The sequence below is a fragment of the Rhinolophus hipposideros genome (assembly GCF_964194185.1).
Source record: "Rhinolophus hipposideros genome assembly, chromosome: 7".
NCBI lineage: Eukaryota > Metazoa > Chordata > Mammalia > Chiroptera > Rhinolophidae > Rhinolophus > Rhinolophus hipposideros.
In genome coordinates, this window is record NC_138053.1 from 19,013,683 (window position 1) to 19,041,577 (window position 27,895).

The 27,895-nt window shown below is 32.7% G+C and overlaps 1 protein-coding gene across 3 annotated transcripts in view; it reads right to left on the reverse strand.

Annotated features, from left to right (window-relative positions):
• The window catches only part of DMXL1 (Dmx like 1), a 112,578-nt gene that overhangs the window by 14,708 nt on the left and 69,975 nt on the right, over positions 1–27,895 (reverse strand). For all 3 annotated transcript variants that reach the window (XM_081054298.1, XM_081054297.1, XM_081054299.1), the window contains 9 exons: positions 25,027–25,205; positions 21,530–21,666; positions 20,893–20,978; positions 19,090–19,291; positions 17,810–17,927; positions 8,264–8,350; positions 6,826–6,947; positions 6,311–6,452; positions 2,827–2,887 (listed from right to left, as the gene is read on the reverse strand). In XM_081054298.1, coding sequence (XP_080910424.1) covers positions 2,827–2,887; positions 6,311–6,452; positions 6,826–6,947; positions 8,264–8,350; positions 17,810–17,927; positions 19,090–19,291; positions 20,893–20,978; positions 21,530–21,666; positions 25,027–25,205 — 1,134 coding nt within the window. The remainder of the gene's footprint in view (positions 1–2,826; positions 2,888–6,310; positions 6,453–6,825; positions 6,948–8,263; positions 8,351–17,809; positions 17,928–19,089; positions 19,292–20,892; positions 20,979–21,529; positions 21,667–25,026; positions 25,206–27,895) is intronic.

A 27,895-nucleotide genomic window follows, 5' to 3' on the forward strand; every position in this document is an offset into this window, starting at 1 on the left:
TGCTGGGGTTACTACAGAGCCAGTTCTTATTACATTTTTCTCTTTAAAAAAAAAAAAAAGATTATAGGAGGTCTTGAATGTCGTGCTCATGCTAAAGAAAAAAATCATTTCTGAGTTATTCTGATTGACCTGATATTTCAAATATATATTATTTGTTTCACTGAGAAACATGAACATGCTAAATAATTGCTAACACTTCACTGTACCATTAACTAACTGTGTGATACTAGGAAACTTATTTACCCACCCTGAGCCTATTGCCTTCCTGTAACAGGAGAATAATGATACATAAGTCACTGGATAGTGGTGAGAAGTGGGATAATTCACATGAATCATTCAGAAATATGCCTAACATATAGGACTCAATTTATGTTAAGTATAATGATCAGTATTAATGAGGTACAGAGGTAATGAGAAATTTGATTATTCTATATAAAGATCTGGCACATTTCTAATCATATATTAATATATATTCCCTCATTCCTTAGCAAGTACTTAAATAAATGGACTTCAATTGTTCTGAAATGTTTTAACACTGGGCTGGGGTTGAGAGGATGGGTAGAATTTCTTGAGACTGGGAATATTAGCTCTTTTCCCTTGTCCCCAGTAGTCAGCTTATTCAAAAAAGTAAATTGGCTTAGTTGTATTTAAAATCCACTCAAAGTTTTCTAGTATTATTTATGATTTTAATTTATTTGAAAAAAGTCCCTAATTATTAGTAGCTGACATAAAATGAAAGCATCTCTTAAAGCCTTTACAAACTAAGATTTTAAAGAACAAAATTAAGTTTCCTATAACCAGGTTGTCTGAGCAAATATCCCTCACTAGTAACTCAAGAGTGTCAAATAAAAGCAGTAGGATTAACTACAATGGTAAACCTTAATAAGCTCATTATTTTTTTAAAAATTAGATATTAAGACTTCCATTTCTATTTTAATCCAACCCATTAGCCTAACTTCTAAAAACTTCCCTAAAGTAAAAATCAAAAAGTAGTGGTTTCTAATGACTAAGGTTTTTTAAAAGATCTACTCCAAAGGAATAAACTATTTTGAGGTATCTGAAATTCAGAGTAAAATTTTAAAAAATCCTGTCTCATAACATTTCCACTACACAAAAAGTGCTTATTGTTGAACTAAATTACTATCTGTGGGACTTGTTCATGACATGAAAAGATATACTGAAAAAAAAATATCCTGTGATTAATTTAATTAGCTTTCAATTTTTCAAGTCTTTTATTTGCCAGTATGGTACTTCTTTGAAGACAGAAAGTACTTAGCCCAAGATAGAAGTGATCTGATGCTACCTAATAACTCTGAAATATGTCCATCAATTGCCTTTGAAGCTAGGGATCTCTTTATTTAAATTTATGGGATTGAAGTAGAGAATTCCCTATAAACTAGTCACCTGTCAGGACACATGCTGTGAAATCCCTTCAATATTTCAGGACAGGTTTTTAAGCATGCCAAATATTTCTTGCTGTGAGAATAATATTATTCAAGCTTTGTTTTCAAAACACATTTGACTCCTTACTCTAAGCTTCATGACTAATTTTTAGTTCTCACTTCACATTAGACTTGTTAGAAAATATACTTCTAGTGCTGAATAATTTAATGTAGTGAAAACACTATTTTATTCCTTGAGTATAAGTAACAGAAATTACTCTCTTCGTTTTAAATGTATGGTTCTCTTGAACACTTCTGTTGGATACTGGTGCACAACTTTGACAATATATGCTACACCACTTATTATAATTACCGTGTTTCCCCAAAAATAAGACCTAGCAGGGCCATCAGCTCTAATGCGTCTTTTGGAACAAAAATTAATATAAGACCGGGTATAATATATAATATTAAATATAATAAATATAATATAATATAAAATAATATAATATAATAATATAATATACCAGGTCTTATATTAATTTTTGCTCTAAAAGACGCATTAGAGCTGATGGCCCGGCTAGGTCTTATTTTTGGGGAAATATAGTTAGTAGAAAAGAACATTGGTTCAGTCAATTGTATTTTATCAGAATATCTCTAAAAAAAAGGTGGTCATTTTTTTTACAGTTTATTAAATTGGAAGGACATGAATACCTCTTAATGAACATGCACTATTTTTGTTACTGTGTGGTAAGACAACTTGATGAAGGGCACAACTTAAAAATTATATATATAAAAAAAACCTGGAATACTCACATGCCAATATGAATAGATTCCAACCCACCAGTTAATTTTAAAGTTGTCTCTATTATTTTTTTCTCTGCTTCAATATTTCCAAAACATTCCCCATAAATTAAGTTCTTTGTTAAAGGAAGAAAAACTTTTGAGATTCCTAGAAAGATTAACTGAAAATAAATGTATCCTGCCTTAGAAGATAAAAACTTACTAATAATGATTTCCTATACTTAGTGTATCTGATAAAAGATAAACTGACAAAATTCTCCACAAAAATATTAATAAAATACAAACTGATTATGATGAGCCAATAAATGACCAAGGCATGGTTCTGGTTTATGTAACAAAAGATGAAGGTGATTCTATTAAAACAATAATTATCAACTACAATTTAACATTGTGTAATGAGTACAAAAATGTTGAGAAATAAAATGTGCTAACTTAAAAATATGCAGTCAAAAATGTTAAAAATTTACTACACTAAGTTACACTTCTCTATTAATTCAGGAATTCTTTTTCTATTTTTATCCAATTTTGAAATGAAGATCTTATTTGCTATCAAACATTCTCTAGAAAAAAAGTAAATCTTTTGATTAAAACTAAAAGCTTCCTTTAAATTCCTTAGAGTAATGGCTAAATATTATCAACTTACAGTAAGGTAGAGTGGGATGAGAAGTCATTCTTCTGACATTATTAATGGCTTTCTTAATCATCTGTTAACAAAGAAAAAATGTTCTTCTAGTTACAGTAGTAATATTAAAAATTTTACTTGTTACAGGAAACTCAAACAACATGGATTTATTTTTATGTGATTCTGTAACTGTCATTATGAGTGGTAAAAAGACTAAACATGGCAACAGAAATTAAGTTTAATAGTTCAGCCCTCTTATATTTAAGTGTACACACATTTTCTGCATAATTGACTAGGTTGTGGGAACGAATTCACCTTGAGAATTTAGTCTTACCTCCTTTCTTGCCAATTCTTTTCTGATCCCCTTAAATTTATTGGAATAATCCTGAATAACATAAGGTTAAAAAGACAGGCAGAAGCATGTGAAAAAAAAAGAAGTAAACAGAAAATTGTATAAATTTTTAATTGATAGTCTGGGTCTGTTTATTTATCCACTTGTAAATCATGCTTTAAATATTTAAATAACCTGTCAAATAAGAGTAAAATAAATATGGGAAATTAAAGGGATAATTTTAATTTATAGAATATTTCCTATTTATATATCACTATAACTACAGTTATATTTTACCCTAAGTTTGTAGCATCAGTCTCATGCAGATTTTTTGTTACTGTTGTTCTTTTGGATTTTAAATTGTTCAAGTAGCCTGGAGTTGTGAGTAAAGTGGGGATTTGATAGGAAAGAAGGGATTATCCAGCAGAACTAGTAAGGGATAGAAACACTGAAAGAAAGACGGGGACGGGTGGGGGGGGGGCTGGGGAGGGAGGGAGGAAGACCATACATTCCAATACAACACAAGTTTTTCATAACAAGTGTTCTTTTGTTAGTATTCATAAATCAATAAAATAGGATTAAGAAAATATTTTATTAATTCTCCACAAAAAGCCCCAAAACCTGCTGAATGTTACTGTTGTTTAGCAAACTTCATGTTTAAATCTCATGTTCCTCTTAAAGAAATGCCTAAGAGGTTCCTGTTCTTTCATCTTTTTATCTAACTAAATGATGCTTTCTAAGTATCAAAGGAAAACCATGAATAAAAAAATAAACACAGCTTTAAAACAGTTTCTGAAAGCATACATAAAACATTATAAGGGAAAAGGTCATTAATTATTTTAGAAGAAGCATAAAAAAAGAACCCCCTTATTATATCTGTCTTTTTCTGGAGGATGGAGTGGGGCAATCCAAATACTTACGTTTACAAATCAAAATGACCCTAGCTAAAAATGTCCTTCTAAGATTTAGATAGGAAGAAAATTCAGTTCTGAGAGGAATGGCAATGGTAAATTCTGTATTATAACGCTTTGGAGTATAAACAAGTATTTTCTGAGCACCGACTATATGTTAAACACCATTCTAGTTAGAAATCATCAATGTACAAGGCAGGCAAAAAGCAATCTCTCAAAGAGCTTACATTCAAGAGGGTATAAAAAAGACATGGAAATAATATATAATTTCAAAACTGATAAAAGCTATAAAGATGATAAAATGGAATATGATATATGGGGTAGGGTAGGGAGGGGTAGATGCCTTCAATAGGGAAAGCGAGAGAAATCTATGGAAATTTGAGTTGAGATCTGAATGGTGAAACAGGAAAAGAGCATTTTAAGCACAAAGCAAGGCAATGGCTCCCACATGGCAATGTGCCTGATGTGTCCAAGGGACAGAAAGAGGCCACCCTGATAAGAAGAGCAAAGAGAATCAGGTGTGGAATGGAGATGAGGCTGCAGAGGCTGACAGGAGTTAAACCACATCCGGCCTTGGAGGTCATGTTAAGATCTTGTTTTTTTAAAGTTGTATTGGGAGATCTGAAGTTTTAAGCAGGGGAGTGACAACATAAATGGTGCTTTAGGAAAGAGCAACTCTGATAGAGGGAGCAAATGTGGAAGCAGAGGGACCAGCAAAGAAAACTGTTATAGGAAGAACTATATTGTATTCTCTAAAACTGGAGTTGGAAAAGAGTGCCTGTTATTTTTTGTCATATATTTTGTATATTCTCTTTAAGTTCCCCTGTAAAAGATTATAATATCAATAGATTTTTAAAATTTATTAATTTTTAATTAAAGGTTATTGGGGTGACAATCAGTAGGCTTTATATCTGAATATTAATATATCTGTCAGTTGGAAAACATTATTAATGACCAAGTCATTCTTTTGAATAATTACTAGGTAGCTTTTCAAATTCTTCAATTTAACCTTAAAACACTCCCACCTGAAATCAATGAGCTAAGGGGAATGGAGGGCTGTAATACAAACTCCATCACAAATTTGGGACAGTGACCTGAGTTAAATCACTTGACCTTTGTGGATCTAAATCATAACCTGAAAAATGATAATAAGTAGGAGTAATTATAACATCTGCAACAGATTGCTCAAAGAATAAGGTTATATGGAGCAATAAAGGAGTTGCATTAAGTATATTATCAGGTATTATTAAAGATGATTCAACCTTCATTTAAATAATTACCCTTACTAATTAGTGGAAAAACAATTTTTTTGGCCAAGGAAAGAATTCTATAGGATTTAGGAAACTAAAAACAACCCTACTACCTAGAAAGTAACTGAAAGAACTACTGGTGCTGGGTTTCTTCGATTCTATGTATCAATTCCTATAACCTAAGTATCAATAAAGGGATCTCATATAGGTATAAACGTGGATCAGGGCTCAAGAAGATCTTCCATTACTTCAGAAAAATTCTGTTTCAGTTCATCTGCATATTATACTTTGCTTAAATTGAAAACAATTCATATTGTTTTCATTGGCTCAAAAAAATGTATTTGTCTCAGCATTAAAAAAAAATCATACTTAATATGGGCACAGTTGTTAATTGATATCCATTAAAAGACAATATCGAGACTAGGGTTAGCAAACTTTTTTGTAAAAGACCAGATAATATTTTGTGCTTTATGGGTATATAGTCTCTGTCTCAGATACTCAATTCTGTCACTGTAGCATGAAAGCATCCATAGGTAAAATATAAACAAATGACTGGCTATATTCCAATAAAACTTTACTTATAGATAGTGAAATTTGAACTTCACATAATTTTCATGTGTCATGAAATACCATTCCTCTTTTGATTTTTTTTCAAACACTAAAAAATATAAACACCATTCTTAGTATGCTGTCTATACAAAAACAGGTGGTAGGCAGATTTTAACCCATAGACCATAGCTCGCTGGGGCCTGATTTAGACCAATAAGTTCCAAATAATTATTACTTAAAAAACAGCTCTTTGAATTTTAAATTATTTATTTAAAATAATTTTTGTTATCTTTAAAACGTGAAAACATACTGTTTTTCAAAATCAAAATTTACAACTTCCAGCAAGTATGACTTACTAAAAAAAAAAAACTTTTAGAAAAAAATTGTTTAAATCTTCCTGTTATCTCTTCAGCTGGAGGAAAAATTAGGGTAATTTATACACAAATATTTTTAACTTGACATACCACAGATGCTCCTCTGCCAGTCTGTGTACTACCAAGCCATGGCATGTTGATTGGAGTGCCAGGATTGCTATGTGTATATGGGGTTGTACCTTGCACAGCTGTTATATCATCACGAGCGTGTATAACCAAGAAATCTTCTGACCTACAAAGGAATGTCAACCAGAATGAAAGCAACCCATCCGTTCTTTATTTCTTTTTGATACCTGAAAGCTCTAACATATGACTTTATGTTTTCCTTTAAAATTAATTTTCTTCAGCTCTTAACTCCTAACTCACAGATAATAACCTCATATATGAATAACTTCCGATCCCTTCACTTACTCTCTTTTAATCCTCAATTCCCTTCGTTAGAGCTCCTGCCACCCCCTCTTCATTCTTTAGCATATCAGCTTCCATTCTGCTTGCAATCTGGGAATATTTCTTTAAAAAATCTTTTGACAGTTATAGTTCTGTGGATATCATCATTCATATTGCAATGTTACTGGAAAAACAATATCAATAAAGTGTAAGGGTACCCTTTGGTTTCCATTTCTATATCATCATCTACCCAAGTATAGATCTGTGTAGCAAGGATTCCAGAAACATCCAGTTCTTGAACATCATGGCTTGAAGCAACTGCTATGCAGTTCCTATTTGCCTGAAAAATAAATCATACGGTAATTTTAAAATAAAAACAACAACATGTATATGGGCTACTTTTGAAAATGAAAACTACAAAACAGCTTCAAGAAATGATTAACTTTGAGGTACAGAACATATTGCATTCTCACAAATGAATATTTTAAATTAATTTTAATAAATTTTGAGTGTAATAATCATCAGCTTGAGTTTAGAAATATGCTTATGTTCTAAGAATTCAAGAGCATCCAACAGAGAGCCAGCTATAAATGGTAATGCGTGTACCACTTTATTTCTTCCAGCACTGTCTCTCTAATTTACCAGAATGGTCCAACCTCCCTAAAGCTTGCAAAATTCAGAACTAGGGAGGGGGGTGATCAAAGGTACGTATACTTAGTATCATTAGAAAAGATTTGGGTTCCCGAAACTCTGTTCCGTTCCTGTAATGCAAACTACTTTGTGTGCGGGTATCTGGCCCTCGTCCTGTCGCTTTGTGGGAATTATAGCGCAGGAACCAGTGCAAAAATGCTGATATTCTGGCTATTGCTTTTGCTATTAAGGAAAAACTGTCCTTTGTCTCTGGACCAGGTATCATGTCTTCTAACCGCATCCATTAAATTGCAAAAGCCAACTTGTTAGCTGGAATATCTTAGGAGAATATCTCAGATCTTTCACAGCTATTGACAACCAAACAAATGGGAAAAGTTCAATCACAGCGGCATTTTAAAATAATGCAATGTAAAGCAACAGGTATTATTTCTTAGCTGTAAATTTAACATATCTGGAGAAATAAAAATTAAACAGATACACTCAAACACTAAATGGCAGACTGTGTATATGTTTTATAGCATAGAATATTTAAAACCATATTTTCTTCAGGGGGAGTCAGTTGTTGGGCATAGACAATAATTTTGTATTTATATTTGACGTGTATATATCATATTACCACATGAGAATTGCCTAGCTAAGGGGCTTAGATTTGATCTAATATTAAGAATCACATTCAACATACGTATAATGAAAACAGAAAGAAAACCTTTTCTTTGGATTAACCCTTAACATGTTAATGTAAATTCTAAAGGGCATCACATACTTGATACTTCTCTTTGTAAAGTAGGAAAACATTATTTTATCTGGTATATATTTAAAATAAAAAATTAAATTATCAAACAATATAATCATTTTATAAAATAAAATTTATTCAGATTGCAATTTTAGGAGTAGGAAGTGTTTGGGGAAAAAGAAATACTGATGCTGAATAAACTGACAGAAGAGGAAACATTCTCCAACTATGAATACTTAATACTTGAAGGAAATAAATGTCTATGTACTTACTTTATTAACAGCAAAAGCAGTAATGATATCAGATTCCTTATGAATAATTCTTGCTTTACCTCCAGGATATCCCAAATCTGCTTCTATCTAAATGGAGGGAAAAAATATATATAAAAATGATTTTAGTAATAGAAATAATATATGCCAATCTGTCATTTAATACTTCCATAAATTATTTTAAGAAACTCTTTAGATATTTTAAATCCAAAGGTACTATTTTACATGCTCAGTATCACTAAAACAAAACTTATTTGACAAGGGGAATTTAAATTTTTTCGAACTTGCTTTTTCACACTGTTGATATAACATATAACTTCATTAATTGCTTATGTTGCCAAACTGCAATGAATTAAAAGATCAAGACATTTTAATTTATTAAAGTAAAATTTGTTTGCCACATTTCTTAGCATTACAATCCTTTGATAATATTTTATAAATATTAAAACGCCAGATAGTAAATATTTTAGGTTTTGCAGACCATACAGGGTCACTGTTACATATTCTTTTTTTAAAATAATCTTATAAAAATATAAAGACCATTCTTAGCTCACAACCTATAGAAGAACAGGTGGAATATGGCCTCCTGAATATAGTTCACTGATTCCTAGTCTAAAATAACTTCTAAGTTATAGAAGAAAAACCTGAAACCCTGAAAGGTATAGTAATTTTCCCAAGCCAATAATCATTTTAGTAGCTGAATAAACCATAATTCAATGTACTTTAGATAAGGGAAATATATTCGACCTTATAAGTACCCCAGAGAAGTTATATACAATACCTTTGAACTCAGAAGAGAGTACTATATATAATCAACATTTATTAAAATATTTACATAAATATTTTATTAACTCTGGGTAAGAAGAGTAGAAAATTATTAAGAGTTGGAAATGCTGCTTAATGTAGGATAATTTCATTTTATTTTATCCTCCTTAACCTTCAATCTTTAAAATGAATTACTATAAAATGTTTCATGACTTGCTATGAAGTGCAGAAGTTATTAATTTGAAATTAGAATACAACACATTAACTTCCCACAAAATTTAAGACAAAAATATCATTAATGCCCATCCATTGTTTGACCACAAAACTGAGTAGGGTTAGCAATATTAAAAAGAAAAAAAATGGCAACTAAGATGACCAGGCAATTGTAATACTGAAAGAGATTTATAAGCAAACCAAAATATTCCTTTGCAAACAAAACTTATAGTCACTGGATATAAAGACGTCAAATATACATCCTAATTTAAAATGCAATTTGATTATAAACAAAAAGGGAACATTTTCTAACTATGAATACTTAAAGACGATGCTATGGAAACCAAGTGAAACAAGACTTCTAAGAATTGATGACTGGAGTCAACAGAATCAAAGGATACTGAAAAGTTGAAGTAGAAAAAGAAAAAGAATCGACTACTTAATTTAGCATTCTGGACGTTATTGGTGACTTTGACAAAGACAATCTCAGTGGAGTAGGCTGGAGATAATATGTAAATAGATTAGAGAGACACATGACATCTGGTTGTTAAAATAGGAAGGGAAGCCCACTATTAGGGAGAAAAAAAATAGGGAGAAAGAATCACAGAAGCATTCAACTGAGTTGATAGTGTTTTATTTCTTAAACTGGGTGGTTTCTACGTGGTGTTTCTACCACTACTCTTTAAGTCTTGTATGACTCTATAGGCAACCGTATCAAACTTCCTAGATAGGGGATTAAATAAATGGGGTGGTATACAGATTCAAAGGTAGGTTTTTTGGTTTGCATTTGAAAATGAGAAAATAAGATATAGCAGTGTGCCAAAAAATTGTATATAAGTGGACACTTTGGTCAACGTTGCTCAAGCAGTAGTTCGCTGTAATCAGAAGTGTCTGGACGCTGATGATAACCACTTTGAGCACCTCTTGTAATTGCAGAAGTCAAACGTGACTTGCAGTCATCTTTTGTTATTGTTACACATTATTACAATTTTAATACAATTTTCCTTTCTTAAAATGTGTATACATTTTTTTTGCACCCTCTGTATTTGCTTATGTAGAGAGAATAATCTAAGAGAGAGGCAACACTTTATTAGAGAAGGGGGATAACTATTGAAGCAAAGTCCTTGGGTGGAAAAGAATAGATAGAACCAGTGCACACCACTGGCCTTGGATAAAAGAGTGACAGTTCATTTTAAGACAGGACAGAATAAAATATCTGAATATAGAACAGAATTAGATTTGGTGGTGGAAAAACAAGGCTAAATCTTTGCTAACTGCACTTATTTTGACAGCAAATGGGTTTAAACAGATTTCGAAGTTTTCAAGGCATGTAAAGTGTAGAGAGAACAGGGCAAAAGGGCTGAGGATGTTTGTAAGGGATTTATCACAATGATGGATCATGGAGTCTAAACTGGAAAAAGAAGGAAGTAGGAACGTGATATGGTCAACTAAAAATAGATATAGAACTTGCCTGTGCTTCAAACATAATTTGCTAAAGGACATAATATAAAATTGTAGTTAACAACAACAAATATGGTCTTAAAGGTTTTTAATGTAAAATTTTAAGTCATGCGTTATAAAATTTGGCAGATCCAAAGATTCAAGTCATGCATTATAAAATGAAGAAAAAAGAATTCAAATATCAGTGTTAAAAGAGACTTTAAGAACTTATGCAGATCAAAAAAGTAAACATAGAATTACCATATGGTCCAGCAATTCCACTTCTGGGTATGTACCCAAAAGAACTAAAAGCAGAGACTTGAACAGATATTTGTATACCAATGTTCAAAGCAGCATTATTCACAATAACCAAAGGATGAGAATAACTAAAATGTCCATTAACAGATGAATGGATAAACAAAATGTGTTATACATACACAATGAAATATTATTTAACCTTAAAAAGAAAGGAAATTCTAATACATGCAACAGCATGGAAGAACCCTGAAGACATTATGCTAAGTGAACTAAGCCAGTCACAAAAGCACAAATATTGAATAATTCCACTTAATCAGATAATTAGGGTAGTAAAATTCATAGAGACAGAAAGTAGAACTGTAGTTGATTGGGGGTGGGGAATGGAGAGCTACTGTTTAATGGGTACAGAGTTTCTTTCAGTTTAAGATGAAAAAGTTCTGGAGATGGACGATGGTGATGGTTGCACAACAATGTGAATGTACTTAATGTCACTCAACTACACATTTAAAATGATTAAAGTGGCAAATTTTGTATGTATATTTTACCACAATTAGAAATTGATCTGAATAGTGTTTGTGTTCCACAGAGCTTCCTAGAAACTGGAGAAAGGAACAGTTCTAACAAACTGACTCCAGGACTTTAGTACTATCTCAATTAGAGCAGCAGGGTATCTAAAACTATCAACCCTAATCTTATATGTTACAGTGTTTCCCCGAAAATAATACCTAGCCGGACAATCAGCTCTAAGGCGTCTTTTGGAGCAAAAATTAATGTAAGACCCGGTCTTGTATTATATATTATATTATATTATATTATATTATATTATATTATATTATATTATATTATATTATATCATATAAAACCCAGTCTTATAGTAAAATAAGGCGGGGTCTTATATTAATTTTTGCTCCAAAAGACGCCTTAGAGCTGATTGTCCGGCTAGGTCTAATTTTCGGGGAAACACGGCAGTAAATGAGGCTTTAAGGAAGAATGAGCTCGAGGTCTCAAACAAATCTACTGAAAACTGAACCGAGATTCTAGGTCTCATTATTGATTTTCAGTTACTACCACCTTCTATAATATAAAGCTGTATACCTGGAGTACTTCAGCACTACTCTAGTGATACAGTGAAACAAGAATGAAGTAAGATGAGATCTAAAGAGTGTCAAAGGCATACTGGAAAGAAATGAAAAGTAATCAAGTGAATATAAAGTGATACCAATACCCAAAATATTAGGAAATATAAATATTAAGGTGAAATCATTTTATTTTCAAACTTGGAGCAGAGAAATGCAAAGTGATGTTACCATAGATTCTACTGTGTATTACAAGGATAAGCAAATATTATGGATAACTTTATAGCAATATATCTGATAACTGATATAAAGCAGACAAATTTCTTGAAAGACGTGGACTACCAATGCTCATGCAAAAAGAAGTAGATAATCTGAACTCCCCTATACCTGTTAAAGAAATTGAATTCGAAGCAAAACACTCCAGACCCAGATGGTTTCTCTGGTGAATTCTACTAAGGAACAGATATTACTAATTCTACACAAATTCTTCCAAAAAATTAAAGAGGAGAGAACATTTCTGAACTCCTTTTATGAGGCCAGCATTACTTTAAAACCAAAAACAAACAAACAAAAAGTCTAAAAAGACCCATAGAAACAAACAAAAACCAAAAACATTATAAGAAAACTACAAACTAGTATCTCTCATGAACATAGATACAAAAATTCTTAAAATTTTTAACAAATCAAATCGATTAACATATAAAAAAGATAACACATCATGACCATATGGGGGCTTACCCTGGGAATTCAAGGTTGGTTTAATATTAAACAAATACATCAACCTATTTAGCCATATTGACAGACTATAAAAAGAAAATCATATAACCATCTCAATATAGTCATGCACCACATAATGATGTTTGGTCAAAGACAAACTGCATATATGACAGTAACGATTATAATGGAGCTGAAAAATTCCTATTGCCTGGTGACTTCATAGCCCTCGTAACATGGTAATACAATGCATTACACAAATGTCTACACTGCATTACAAATTCCTACAGTAGTTGGTATAGTAACATGCTTTCCAGCCAAGAACCTGTAGGGGAACAGAATATGTAACCCCAAAGTGTCTTCTTGGCATAAAAATTATTTTTGACTGGTTAATTTTAAGAAACAGTAGACATGGGAGAAGCTCTGAAAACCAAGTAGAACATAGTTAACACTTTGTAAAAGACATTTACATTTGTAAGGGAAATCTCCATTTGTAAGGGTTTCTTCCTAGCTCTACCAGGAAGATGGGGATGACCATGTTTCTAGAAACTTATCAATACAGGAGACCAAAACTTAATTCTGAATAACAACCTTACCCTTGTTTACTGTGCTTTTCCTGGTAACCTCCCATAAATGACTGCCCCTACCCCCAATATCTTTTATCTTCAGCTGAATATGATATTTAAGGTGGTGCCTTTTGATGTAGTGTAATGACTATAGTAGTACAACATTTTGACTAACATTTTATCAAGTATCAAAAGAAATATCTTTGGATAAGAATTCACTATAATGAATAGACTGTAGGAATTAACAATTAGCAAGGCAAAGAATACTGTTAACAGATTAACAGTTTGAATTACATTCTTTCAAAACATCCAAAGGCCATTAGAAATTTCCAAAATATGGACTGCATGTATTTATTTTGCCAAGGTTTTTGTTATAACATACACTTGACAGCAAATCAGCCTTTTTTATTAACTGCATATAATTATTTCTATTTACCAAAATATTCATTTGGGAAAAAATAAGAGGTGGGAATTCACAGTCTTAAAAAAAATCCGAAAAACTCTTTTGAGAAATCTTTTCCCTAAACATCACTCCGTTGAGATAGTCTTAAAATCAGAATGCGAAATGCATGAATTATATATCAACCTAATAAAAGTTTATTTGAATGTGTGATCACATAACATTTGGGGGTTATTTCATGATTGCACAAGTTCTCATCATCCTTTGTATTCTTGTTCTCAAGTACTTATGAGTACTTACTATATATAAGACAATATGCTTGTCAAAAATAGCTATAGGCTATTTTTACCAGTAAAATAAATGTTATATAATAGTATTTGGTATGTTTTAAGAAATTAATATCATAGGAAAGAATTTTAACTTCAAAAGTGATACTTGCAAAAACAGAACACTACTACACTTTCTGTGATGGCTATTGTAATTACATTTTATTAATAACCTGTATTTACTCAAAAAAATCTGTATCCAAAACAGGATACATTCAACTCCCTTTAAAATTGCATTCTCTTATTATTAAAACAATTTTATGATTGCAATATTTAACTTGTTAAACTAAAAGAAGAATAAATTGAGGGAATAGTAATTTAATTGCAATGAAAACAAAGTCCAGTCCAAAGCTAAAATGGAAACACTGTTTTTCTTGTTAAAGAATGCAATCTCTAATTTCAGTTGAACGATGCTTTGTACCTTATTGATGTTTGGCTCCTCCATCATAGAATTTTCACAGTTGTCCTCTAATGACTTCATTAAGAAAGAATAACCACATGACAAAGAGTAAGGACGAGATATAACATGCAAAATATTGGGGATCTATTTTTTAAATTATATTTTTAAACAAACTCACTAGAAAACAACACTGGACTGAGCTACTATTGTTTTAATTTCATATATCTTGAAAGAAGCATGTGGGGGGGTGCATAGTTAGGGATTACTAAAAACTTACTCAAAACTCATTAACAACCACTATAAATTTTATTTGATCTCCTAAGAAATTTTTACTCATTTTGAAATGTTGACATTAAAGCAAGATTGTGCCCCAAGTATTTCATAGTATTACAAAATTCAGAGCTACTCGTGCCAGAGTACTAGCAACTGAAAATTAAAGTCAAATTGTTCTCTTATATACAGTACGATGTCTTGTCTCACTCCTCATAAAAACCTACTGATTAAAACATTTTGATTTCTAGATTTCTAATTCTCTCCTTTTCTTGATTTAGCCAGATAAATAGTCAATAAACTGCTTGGAGGCACATATCCTCCTTAAAACAGGATATTAGCACGCGTTAAAGATCGGTCTGGTTCAAGACCTTTAGTACTCAGAAAATGAAGGAAAACACAAAGGAATTGGGGACAAAGATGACAGCTGCCAAACATTTTTTTGTTGTAGTTGTTGGGAATGATTCAGATGTAGTCTATTTGCAGCTATCTGTACTTAATTTCCAAATAAATACAAATAGGAAAAACCTTCTATTTTAAAAATGCACGTACCATTGAACAACATTGTAGAGGGAAAGAAAGATCTGAGGATACACCAGGATTTTAAGATCGGAGGAAGAAAATTTCATTTTCAAACACATAAAGGAATAAAGAAAACAGCAGCAATCTCAAAATATTCTCCATCATCTCCCATCCAAAATACAGGGTCTTTCATGAATCTATTTCCTAACCACCTGAAAAGTTGGAGTGACTTGGATTCAACTATTTAATTACAACCATCATTTTATTTAAAAAAGGGATGGAAGGTAATTTTGTTAATACCAAAAATAGGCCAGTCAACTTTCCAGTAAAGATTAAATAATTTTCTACCAACTCTATAAAATTAATATTCTATTTTGTTCATCCTGTCTATGTTTTACTATAAAAACTTTTCCTTTTCATATTCCCTTTGTCCCTTTAAGAGTATCACTAGCAAGAATAAAACAACAAAGCAGAAATAATAAATTTCTAATAACTACCATTAATCATGCTAGGTTTTAAATAAGTTAAATGTACTGGTTAAAACACTACAAAGTAGAAGGCATTATACTCATTTTGCAGACAAAAAACACTAAAATTCAGAGAAACTATTTATCTTACTGATAGTTATAAAGCTTTTAGTCCAGCATTCATATTCCTGCTTTTGAGTAAAATACTTGTAATACAAAAATAACTTTAAAATTTGCTTAAGATCTCATGAAACTCCTAAGGAAACTAAAAGAACATGAATTTAAAAGGTATAACTGTACTCATTTATCTTCTTGCTACTGTGTTTCCCGGAAAATAAGACCTAACTGGAAAATAAGCCCTAGCATGATTTTTCAGGATGACATTCCCCTGAACATAAGCCCTAATGAGTCTTTTGGAGCAAAACAATGTAAGACCAGGTCTTATTTTTGGAGAAACATGATATCTTTCCTTATTCGTTCTGGCTTGGTTATGTTATCTATTCCCTTAATGATTCTATTCCCTAATTCAACTAGACAATGTAGGGGTACAATAGCTTTTTGTTTTGTTTTGAAAACCATTTCATTTCCCAAATACACTAAATGTATCAGAGGCAAAGAAACGTGTTTATTTTTATGACTATATTAATCAAATATGACAATGTTTTTTAAAAAAATTATTTTGTATTTGAAAGTATTATGCCAAATTTGCATATTCATATAACAAGGTAAATCATAGAAACCAAAAAAGTAACAAGCACAGTAAACATGCTTTTTCTACAGAACAATACAGCAGTACTTTGTACACTATTATCAGAATGCTTTAACTTGTAATAGATTATTTTAGATAAAGATATATTTAAAATAAGGAACATTACCTCACCAGTAAACATAGGCTAATTAGTCTGACACAATTATCTAGCAAAATAATTTTTAATTTTATTCATCCAAAATTTTTCTTGAATTGTTTTAATAATTCATATACTAAATATTTAAGATACATCTTACACAAGGTTATACAGAAATACATTCATTTGTATTGTATCTACTGCATTTATTGTTTGTCTAGATTTCAATGTTATACTAAGGTACATATATCAAGTCTTCTAAATTAGCAAGAACACTACATATTCTTTCCTGGCTTGGCTAATTCAAATATATTTACATAAAACGGGCAAATACTAAATAACAGTACATACAGTTACCTCTTACAAATTAGTGCTTAAACTGAGAGACGATATATATAATTCTCTTTTTTGTCAAGGAGGTTGGACGCTATCTTGCTTTTTGCTGTGTATCATGAAGCCATTCTATTTCCTGATTTCTCCAACGGAAATATCTTCCTTTTTCCCTCCCACGTCAAAAACTGCACAAAGCTTACTTTTAGAATAGTTCAGTGCTTCTCAAAATGTGATCCACAGACCAGTTGCCAATACTGAACTCTGTTACTGGTCCATGAGGAGATAAGGAATTAACTACATCACTAAGTTCATTGTTTAGTTTACCCGATATTTTTAAATAGCAAATTGTCTCAAAGAAAGAAGCAAAATGTTAATTTACATTCAGGTGCAAGTCTCCCATATCATCAAATCGAAACTTTTTAGTAGCACTAAACTGAGAAAAATAACCATTATAATGATAATATGAACCGGTCATAGTATTATTATAAATTGAATTTACAAAATTTCATTAATCATAATCAATGGAATAAAATGGAAATATATGTATTTGAAATGTTTTCAATATATGAACCTAGTTTCAATTAAACTTCTAAGATAAACTTAACTGTCACATGAAAATCATGGGAACTTTCTACTTTAATCTCTTAAATTGTTGAATCATGACAACTCAAACACAGGAAACAAAAAACAGAATCTTAATGCAAACAATTACCTTTTTTGGGAAAAAATGTCCCAAATACACACGAATTAGTTACTTTAAATTAAATTGACTTAGGAAAATATTGACCCTCTCTTTTTTTTTCAATTACTTTTCTTCACATTAACTGCACAGTATATGTTTATGCTATAAAATGAATTTTTAAGAAGTCTTTAAAATGCAATGTATTCTTTATGGTTACATAATACAGAAGACTTCACTAATAAAACAATAAACAGGTTTTAACTTATACACACCTCATTGAGACACCTTTTCTTGGTGAATATATTTCTGATAAAGGTTTCCTGAATTTCTTCCTGCTTCACCAAGTACTGCCAAAGTCTCTTCACAGACAGTGCCAGATGGTGTTTGGATCTATATAGAGACAGTATATTTAATCATACACTTCAGAGATTTCTGATTAACTTGACCACGTTACATTAGTGGTATATAAATGTTCATAATAATAAATTAACTAGGATCAGACCAAATCATCTAGCACAGCAATTGGCAAACTTTTTCTTGAAGGACCGGAGAGTAAATATTTCAGGCTTTGTGGGCCATAAGGTCTCTCATACAACTATTCGACTCTGCCATTGAAATAGAAAAGCAGCCAGAGGTAATATTAAAATAAAAAGGTGTGGCTGTGATCCAATAAAACTTTATTTACAATGTAGGAGGAAGGGTAAATTTGGCCCATGGGCTGCAGTTTGCTGACCCCTACCCTCCGTTGTGCTTCCTAGAAGAGATCTAGAAGCAGAACTACTTAGTGTTGTCTGAATACATACCAGTTCATGAATTCTGTTACTGATGTGCAATGAGGTAAGAGCTTGTGAAAAATGTAAATAAACTTTCATTATGTCAAGTACATTGTTCAGTTGAGTTAATAATTTTTGTAGCAAGCCTTTCTTGATGAAGCAAGTACTGCATTGATTTACCTTTTGGTGCACTTTAAACTCCTCAGGGACAGCAAAACAGTTTGTTAACTGGCTATTTTGAACAGCACTGCTCCAAGTGGGCGTCAGTAAACTACGGCCCACAGGTCAAATCCAGCCTGCTTTCATTTTCGAAAACAAAGTTTACTGGATCACAGCCTTGCCCATTCATATACTTATTGTCTACAGTTGCTTTCACCCCACAATGGCAGGGTTGAAGAATTGCCACAAGGACTGTAAGGTCCTCAAAATCCAAAATATTTCCTTATTTGGACTTCTGCAGGAAACGTATGCTAACCTCCGGACTATATGCATCACACAAAGACACAGGTATGAGCCTGGAAGAGCAAATTATACATAAAAGACTTAAATATTTTTTTCTTTTTTTTTTAACAGCTTTTTTTTTTGTTTTTTTTTTTTTGCCTTTTTTTGTTGAGAGCCCACTGGCCCATGTGGGAATCGAACCGGCAGCCTTCGGAGTTAGGAGCATGGAGCTCCAACTGCCTGAGCCACCGGGCTGGCCCAAATATTTTTTCTTTAAATACTACCTGAAAACAATTTAGTAAAAGTCATACTTAAAAACAGTATCCAAAAAAACCTACTTGAAAGGAGTGTTTGTAGGTTCCAGCAAAGCTTTGTGGCGGAGAATTGCAGGACCTGCAGACAAACTCTCTTCAGAGGTATGGATTGCGATATAGTTTTGAGGTGGCCCACCATGGATTTCAAGTCGTCGGAGAAGAACTTGTTCCCAACACTGAAGAGTTTTCAGAACTGCATGACAAAGTGGTGAACTAACTGGAAGCTCTAAAAAGAGAAATTTATCTCACATTTATCTCCTGTAGTAAAATGCTATATTCAATTGTAAGAATGACTAAGGTAAGATTTTAACACACATTTTCCCAGAGGAGATGTGAAAGAGAGGTGGGTACAGAAATCCAGAGGATTAAAAAAAGGATTAAAAAAAGGATGTCATAAATCAATGTAACATTTCGACATAATTAAATGGCCTAGGACAATAGAAAAAAAGGGAATTCTATGTCAAAACAACATCATAGCTTTACTACTAGTACTTGGAATAATATTTATGACATTATTTAAATGACTGCTATATTAACTACTGCTTTTGACTTTAATTTCACATTAAAAAAATTTACCTGAATATTATGAAAATATGTTTGCAAGGAAAATAAATTGCTTTACACCTTTGTGTCAGCCCAATTTCCATATGGCATATTAAATAATACACAAAAGTGAAAAAAAAAGTTAAATAATACTATCTAACTCAGCACTCCGATTCTACACTTCCATACTCCTGAGTCTTAATCCCACCCTCAACTTTTAGCTATTCCTGCTATTTACCTACAAAAATCTAAATAACATGCTTATACAGTGAATTCTTTTTTTTTAAATAGCTCATCTTTTTTTTTTTAATTTTATTTTTTTAAAGATTTTTTTATTGGGGAAGGGGAACAAGACTTTATTGGGGAACAGTGTGTACTTCCAGGGCTTTTTCCAAGTCAAGTTGTTGTCCTTTAAATCTTAGTTGTGGAGGGTGCAGCTCAGTTCCAGGTCCAGTTGCCATTGTTAGTTGCAGGGGGCACAGCCCACCACCATCTCTTGAGGGAGTCGAACCAGCAACCTTGTGGTTGAGAGGACGACGTGCTCCAACTGAGTCATCTGCAAGCTCAGTGGCAGCTCAGCTCAAGGTGCCGTGCTAAATCTTAGTTGCAGGGGGCAAAGCCCACCATCCCAGTGGGAGTCGAGGAATCGAACAGAAAACCTTGTGGTTGAGAGCCCAATGGCCCGTGTGGGAATTGAACCCGCAGCCTTCAGCATTAGGAGCACGGAGCTCCAACTGCCTGAGCCACCGGGGCGGTCCCCTACGCAGTGAATTTTTGATTTTTCAATTTTAGAAATGATCTTCTGATATATAATTATGGAATATCAGAATAAACATCTCTGTCCATAGTTCCAATATAAGCACGTTATAATTTTTTTGTTAAATTGGTATTTTAGTTTTTACCTTGTTTTACATATGTAAATACATATCAAAGTTGAACCTGGTATACTACTATGCCCCTTTCTTTCCTGTTTATTTTCCTTGGCGTTAACAATCACTAAGGTTTTGCATTTGCTTAGTTTAGTATGTGCCTACTACTATGAAACCTCCCATCTCGGCGACAGGTATAAACACAGTCACTCACATTAGGTTCAAATCCCCTGCTTTCTTGGATGTTGTCCTCCTAAAAGCACCTAACAATATGATAGACATATTTACAGGTGATTGGTTTAGTTAAAAGAAACCTATCTTCTACAACAGAATGTTTTTTCAATATTTGAAAAAAAATACAAAATAGTACATCAAAAGCAATGGCAATATTAATTCATGTTAAGATATTTATTACCTGAAAGCTCATGACCTGCAAAGGGATAGAAAGTCTTCAAATTGTTGAGCACCAACTGCACCATTGCCAAACGCATCAATGACCAACTAAAAATAAATAGTAAATCGGTTAAAAATTTACTTAGGGATTTAGAAGAGTATATATACCACTCTTTGACCCAACAATTCCACTATTAGGAATTTACCCTGAAGATATACTTCTAGAAAAACAAAATACATGTATGCAGCATTGGAACTGTAGGTGAGTGTTATGAACATGTGTAATTTTTATAATATGTGGAAGCCATTTTAAAAATAGTAATCACTGATATCTTAGAGTACTAGTGTTCTACTGAAAAGACATTAGATTTTCTAGGCGAAAATAGTGGGGTTTATTTGTCTCAGGGAGCAAAGGAAGGAATAATCTGATAGCAACATTTGTGAGGAGTGATCAAAAGTATAAGTCATCCATTCATGGAAAATAAAAACTTAAGTGTGGAATAATTAAGGAAATGAATTTAATAATTTCAAGTAAAGAAATCTGAGTTATAATGTTATAAGTCTTCAAGCTACTAATTTCACATGTATTATTTTCAAAAATATATATACAAACTACGATTAAATTTTTAAAAAGAAGCTTAAAATTAAATATTCCATACCTGTATGAATTTGAATTAGAATGCTCCTGGAGATGGAAATCTGAAGCTAAAACATCATCATCATCGTCGTCGTCATCACTTTCCAGACTCTCCTCTGAATCATATTCTCCTTTACTTAGTGAAGGGGGTAGAAAAGGCTAAAATAAAAACATTACAGAATTTATCATCCAACTATCTGATTTAATACATTTAACTACATAGTCTAATATTAGCAATTTATCCCATTTTCGGATACTTCACTATATGAAGTAAAGGAACCAGTACTTGGCTGCTTCTTTTTGACATTCTATGCCTTTGACATCATTTTACACAACTTATTTATTTATTTATTCATCCATTAAACAGAAAATTTATCAGGTATCTACTATGTGTTACCAAGCATACTTTGTAATAGTAGATAGCTAATACAAACTGTATTTACAAGATGTGATTAAAAAAACACATGGTGAATGTTTACATTAAAAAATATATGTTACAGTAAAAGACACACTGCAATTAATCCCTCACAAAATACTCCCCCTCGTTTCAAACACACTTATCCGATGATTCTTGCCACTTTCTGAGGCAGTTGTGGAAGTGAATGTCTTTAGTTGCACTGTTGTGGCTGCCTCGATGTCCTGAATTGATTCAAAATATTTTCCTTTCATGGCCATTTTGACTTTGGGGAAGTGCCAGAAGTCGCACGGTGCCAGATGAATATGGTGGATGAGGACACACCGTAATGTTTTGACAGAAATTGCATTCCAGAAGCCATGTGTGACACGGCGCCTTTCCATTGTGATAAAAAAATATGGTGAATGTTGCTGCCAAGTGTCATCCAACGGAAAAGTAGGGATCTTCAATATGGGAAGCAGCACGGTGAACCTTAGTAACAAGTGTGACAAGTTTCAACTTGTTCGGTGCAGTCAGCTGTGAGCTGTGGTTGAGAGAAGGTGTGTTTTAAAGTGTGCTGTCATTCTCCCTTATGACTATACTCTGTATCACTTATTGCTTCTGGTATGGCAATTTCTGTAAAATAAAAACATTATGATGTGTCCTCATCCACCGTATTCACTGGATCTGGAAACATGTGACTTCTGGCTCTTCCCCAAAGTCAAAATGACCATGAAAGGTAAACGCTTTGAATCAATTCAGGACATCAAGGCTGCCACAACAGCACAACTAAAGACACTCACAAAAGAGGACTTCCAGAACTGCTTCAGAAAATGGCAAGAACAATGGGATGTGTTGGAAGCGAGGGGGAGTATTTTGAAGGGGAGTAATGGCAATGTGTCTTTTACTGTAATAATTTTTTTTAAAATTAAACATTCACTGCATTGTTTGATCACACCTTGTAGTCGTTCTATAAAGAAAAAAAAGACAGCTGGAATCGAGAACGTTAACAAAAACTGTGATAAGCTGATCATGAAAGGCCTCTTTGAAAAGTGGCATTTAAGTGAGACTTAAAGAACAAGAAGAAACAGACCATATAACAAAAAAGAAGAATAGCATTTTAGGCATTAGAAATAATATACAGAAAGGCTTTAATATGTGAAAGAGTTTAGTACAAAAAAAAAGCAAGAGGATAAGTGTCAGGATAAAGGTCAAAAGAGAATGGCAGATGACAGTTCAGGTAGGGTTTTTGTTGACAAGTGTTAACAGAATGCCACTAAAGAATTTTAAGTGAGGGACAGGTATTGAGATTTATATCTTAAGAATATTACTATGACCATTCTCTTATGAGAGAAAAGCCAAACAGCAAGAGCAGAAACGGAGACATCGGTAACTAAAGTAAGAATTGGCCGTCTAGATACAAGTGTTAGTGACGGAGATGGAGAGAAATAACAGATTCGCAGTATACTGAAAGATTTGCTGATAAATCTAACAAGCAAGGGAACGGGATGAAAAAGGTGATTTCTGGGTTTCTGGCTTGAGCAACTATGAGAATGAAGATACCATTTACTAAAATGGGAGGACTTTGGTTGTGAAAAGGAAGGTACTGGAGAAAATAAATACCCAAATCCAAAATTTTGAAGAACTTCAAGATTCACAGGTCAGGTAGAAAAGGACGAAGAAAGAAGACCATGAAGGAATCAATGTAGGGTTAGGAAAAAAAACTAGAAGACATTTGCACCTGAGAACAAGAAAGGAAAGTATTTCATAAAGGAGAGGGAATGGTCACATGTTAAATATTGCTGAGAGGTGAAATAATATGATGATCAAGAAGGTTCAGTTCTATTTGACAACCTGGGTGTTAACTGAATCTCAACATTACCAGTTTCAGGGGAGTATCTATGCCACAAGTCATACAATGGGTAAATATGAAAGGGATCTAAGGTAATAGAAGAAAAATGTGTTCAGTAGTTCCCCCCTTATCCATGGTTTCATTTTCTGTGGTTTCAATTACCTGTGGTCCACTGCAGTTCAAAAATGTCAAATGGAAAATTATGGAAATAAATAATTTCTAAGTTTTCAAATGTGTCCTGTGTTAAGTAGTGTGATGAATCTTGCACTGTCCCACTACACGCCCATTAGTCACGTAGTGATCATCTTGGTTTTCAGATCAAATGTTGCAGTATTGCAGCACTTGTGTTCCAGTAACCCTTATACGTAGTAGCCGAACACTACATCACAATGGCCATGTCATTCATCTTACTTCATCTAATCATGTAGGCATTGTATCATCTCACACCACCACAAGAAGGGTGAATACAGTACAATAAGATATTTTGAGAAAATGTGAGAGACCATATTCACATAACTTATTACAGTATATTGTTGTAACTTCTATTTTTTTATTGTTGTTAACTTCTTTTCATTTTTTGCTGTGCTTTCATCATTGTTAGCCAATTCCCTTTTAACTATGCAATTTTGTAAACGTCACTTGGGTTTATTATGGGAGACACGCTTTTCTGTCTGTGTATGAACCAAATAACAGGCTCTAAATAATCAATCACCGACAGACTTTGAAAGAACTATTGTGATTGGTCACTGATCACGAGGTGCATCTGTTTTCATTGTAATTTATGGATTGAAGAGCTGGCAGGGAACTTTATACTTTACATGATCACTTATATTTAATATATTGTGGTAACTTAAATTTCAACTGTGTTGTTTAGGGACTAACAGAGGTAACTGAAATTTGTGCATATCAGAACAATGCAGGACTGCCTGTCGTATAGAAAAGGAATGAGAGTATGGATGGCAGCTGAACTGGCAGTTTTGATTCCTTAATCACTATCAAGTATATTAGTATTAAGGTGTTAACTAGTTTTTCTTTTCATCTTACTAAGAACTTTGTTTTGTTTAAAATGCAAAAATCACAACTTATCAAAGAGCTGTCTTAAAAACTGGTTGGAAATACAGCTAAATATTTTAGGGTATGTATTTTGGTAAATATTTTGGTAATATTTGATAAAGTGAAAATTTTCTAAGCCAGAGTGGGAAAATATTTGGAAGCACCAACAATTACACTTATTTTAAACATTTCCATTTCTATTGAACTACATTAATATTACCTTGGCTATGAAATAGTCCCAGATACTGAGCTCCGGTGGGATGAATTTCTCTTTGACTGTCAGTGACTCCTGGCTTACTGGTATTGAGGAAGAGGTCGGTGGGGCAGATTCTTTGCAAGACATTTTTGATGGCCTAAAACGTTTATTCTGTTTTTCTCCTTCTTCCACTAGCGAAGAAACTAATGAGAACAAAGAAAAGTATTATTTACTATTTTCATTGTACTCATTTTACCTACTTTTACATAAGATCAATGGTTAACTACAATATAAGTACACACACAAAATAGATTCTTACTGACAGCAAGGTAAGAAAATAGGTAGAGGAAGTGAGAAAAAAATCACCTTGCATTGCAATCTCTGATTTATTTCAACTTGTCTCTCACTCTCTGAATGTTGATTTATCTGTTGTATATGTAGGTAATAGGATGTAATATCTGCTTATAAATGAGCTCACAATGTAGCTAAGACCACAACAGGAAATTATCTACATGATTCTATTTTTTTTTTTTTTTAAGAATATCATGGGGAGAAAATATCATGGGATGTTAATGTTAATTAAAGGCAACAACTCACTTATAAGAGTCTTCAGTAATCAACTGGCCTTTTATCTACATATAAAACTACATTTTCACTGAAAAAAAATCAAAGACATAACTACTTAATTAAATTGATTCAGACTTTTAGAAATGGTTTGGAGATGGAATTTTCTAGTCAATGGAATAACAAAGAAGGGGTAGAAAATATAATCTTTATTATTTTAACTTCTAAACACTTTACAGTATTCTCTTAGTATTTTACCTTAGAACATTAAGGGCATTAGCATAGAAAAACATGTTACACAAATCTTTAATGAACACTAAATCACTGGATGCAAATTACCAGTAGAGAATCAAGGATTTCCCAGACATAGGCATGTCTAATAGGTGAACAACTCCAAATTAAGGAACACCAATATTCTTCTTCAGTGGTTCCAGTGAGAATTCACTTACCTTTCAAAGGAATGTAAATATCTGCACTGTAATACAATTTTGTCTTACTGTTTGAAGCTACTCAACTTGCATAAACAGCATGCTCATGCATTACATCAAGCTATAGCCAAGCTGAGTTTAACAGAATAGTTATTTCAGAAAAAAGGAAATTAAGTTGAATAAAATTAGTATTTTAAGAGATTGCAAAAAAGTGGTATGATTATTATGTAATCTTTCAAACAACTTTAAAAGGAACCGTAAAATGTGTGATTTTTTTCTTTGTTCTTATTGGTAATTGACAATCAACAATCACATTTCTAATGTATCTGTTGCATATGTTTATATACATTCTAAAACTTAAACAGTGGTTTTGTGAAATTCTCATCTGGTAAAAAATTTAGAATATATAGGTATTTTTACCTTTCAAAAGATTAATGGTACAGTTTAAGATAAATTATCATTTGGCTTTAACATTACTATTTTGCGTTTGTTTTTAGATCATTAGGAGGCATGTTAACATAGAAGGTTAGGGGATCTTTGGAAAATAAAATTAACAAGCAATGCTAAATTAATAGATTTTGTCAAGACTGCTATGTCATAAAAATGTAGAGTTTTTAATGCAAAATATAAGAGGGGTCTTAAAGTGAGAAAACATTTGAAGTATAGTCTGTGAATCCAGACACATGACATGAAAACAAGAGATTAAGTATGCTGGGTAGAAATGTTTAAAATTACAGGTTCAATGCCAGAAGCATAAAACTATTTATCAAAATACTATTGATAAACAAAGAAAATAGGGGAAAATGGCAAACTGTTTCAACAGTACTGAATGTTATATTATTAATTGAAATGCTATAAATAAAAGGACCTGAGTGCAAACAAGAAATGATCTGTAGCTTATCATTAGGGTAAATGCTCCTTCTTCTCCTTCAAATTGCAGTTAAGACCTAAGATAATTTTATGCTTAAATCATGTTGATTAGAGTGCTCATGAAGCTTAGAGACTCCAAAAGAGACTATTTAGCTGTCAGGTACTCAATTGCTTGTTTTTGAAAATGCTAATAATTAAATGTCAAGAACTTCTGCCACCCCTTGGGTAAAAACCAACTACTGTTCCATTATTAAGGGGGGATATGGCTACTTTACCAGTAATAATAGAAGAAAAAAAATCTGTATTAGGAAGAAATGAAAAGGAACTTTAGATATAAAACTTATAAATTGTAAGGGGCACAGATAGGCAACAAAGTGGGGAAAGAAAAACTAACATATGCATGGGGAAAAAGACAGAATCATGTCTTAACATAAATCTTTTTCCCCCTTTTTCCGCACCAGCTCATGGCACCAGCTGTGAGTGGTGGCACACGGTAGCCCGTGGCAGCCCACAGCAGCCCCACAGCAGCCCACGCAGATCTCCGGTTGCTCACGGCAGCCCAGCTCCAGAGAGCACCAGTGTTCACAATCTTAGCTGTAGAGGGCGCAGCTCTCTGGCCCATGTGGTAATCGAACCAGCGACCTCAGCGTTGGTGCTGACCTCAGCACAGCGTTCCAACCTTCTGAGCCACCAGGCCGGCCCCAACATAAATTTAAAAAATAAATTTCTTAGCTGCTTTGGATTCACAGAATGTACTTTTTAAAAATGCGTTTTCATCTGAAGATTGTGGACTGAGCATGCAAATAAATATACCTTCCTTCCCTTGTAAGAAGCCCTATCCTCACCTCCAGCACATTCTGCATTGGTTTTTAGAATTATAGAAGTAACTCCCAAAAGAACTCAAAATAAATGGATAAATGACTAAGTGGCTACATATAAGGAATGGACATTGGAGGTACTGAGGAGTAAGAAAGACAGTGTTGCTTTTTATACCAAGTTCTTCTGCACTACTCACTCAATTTGTTACCACA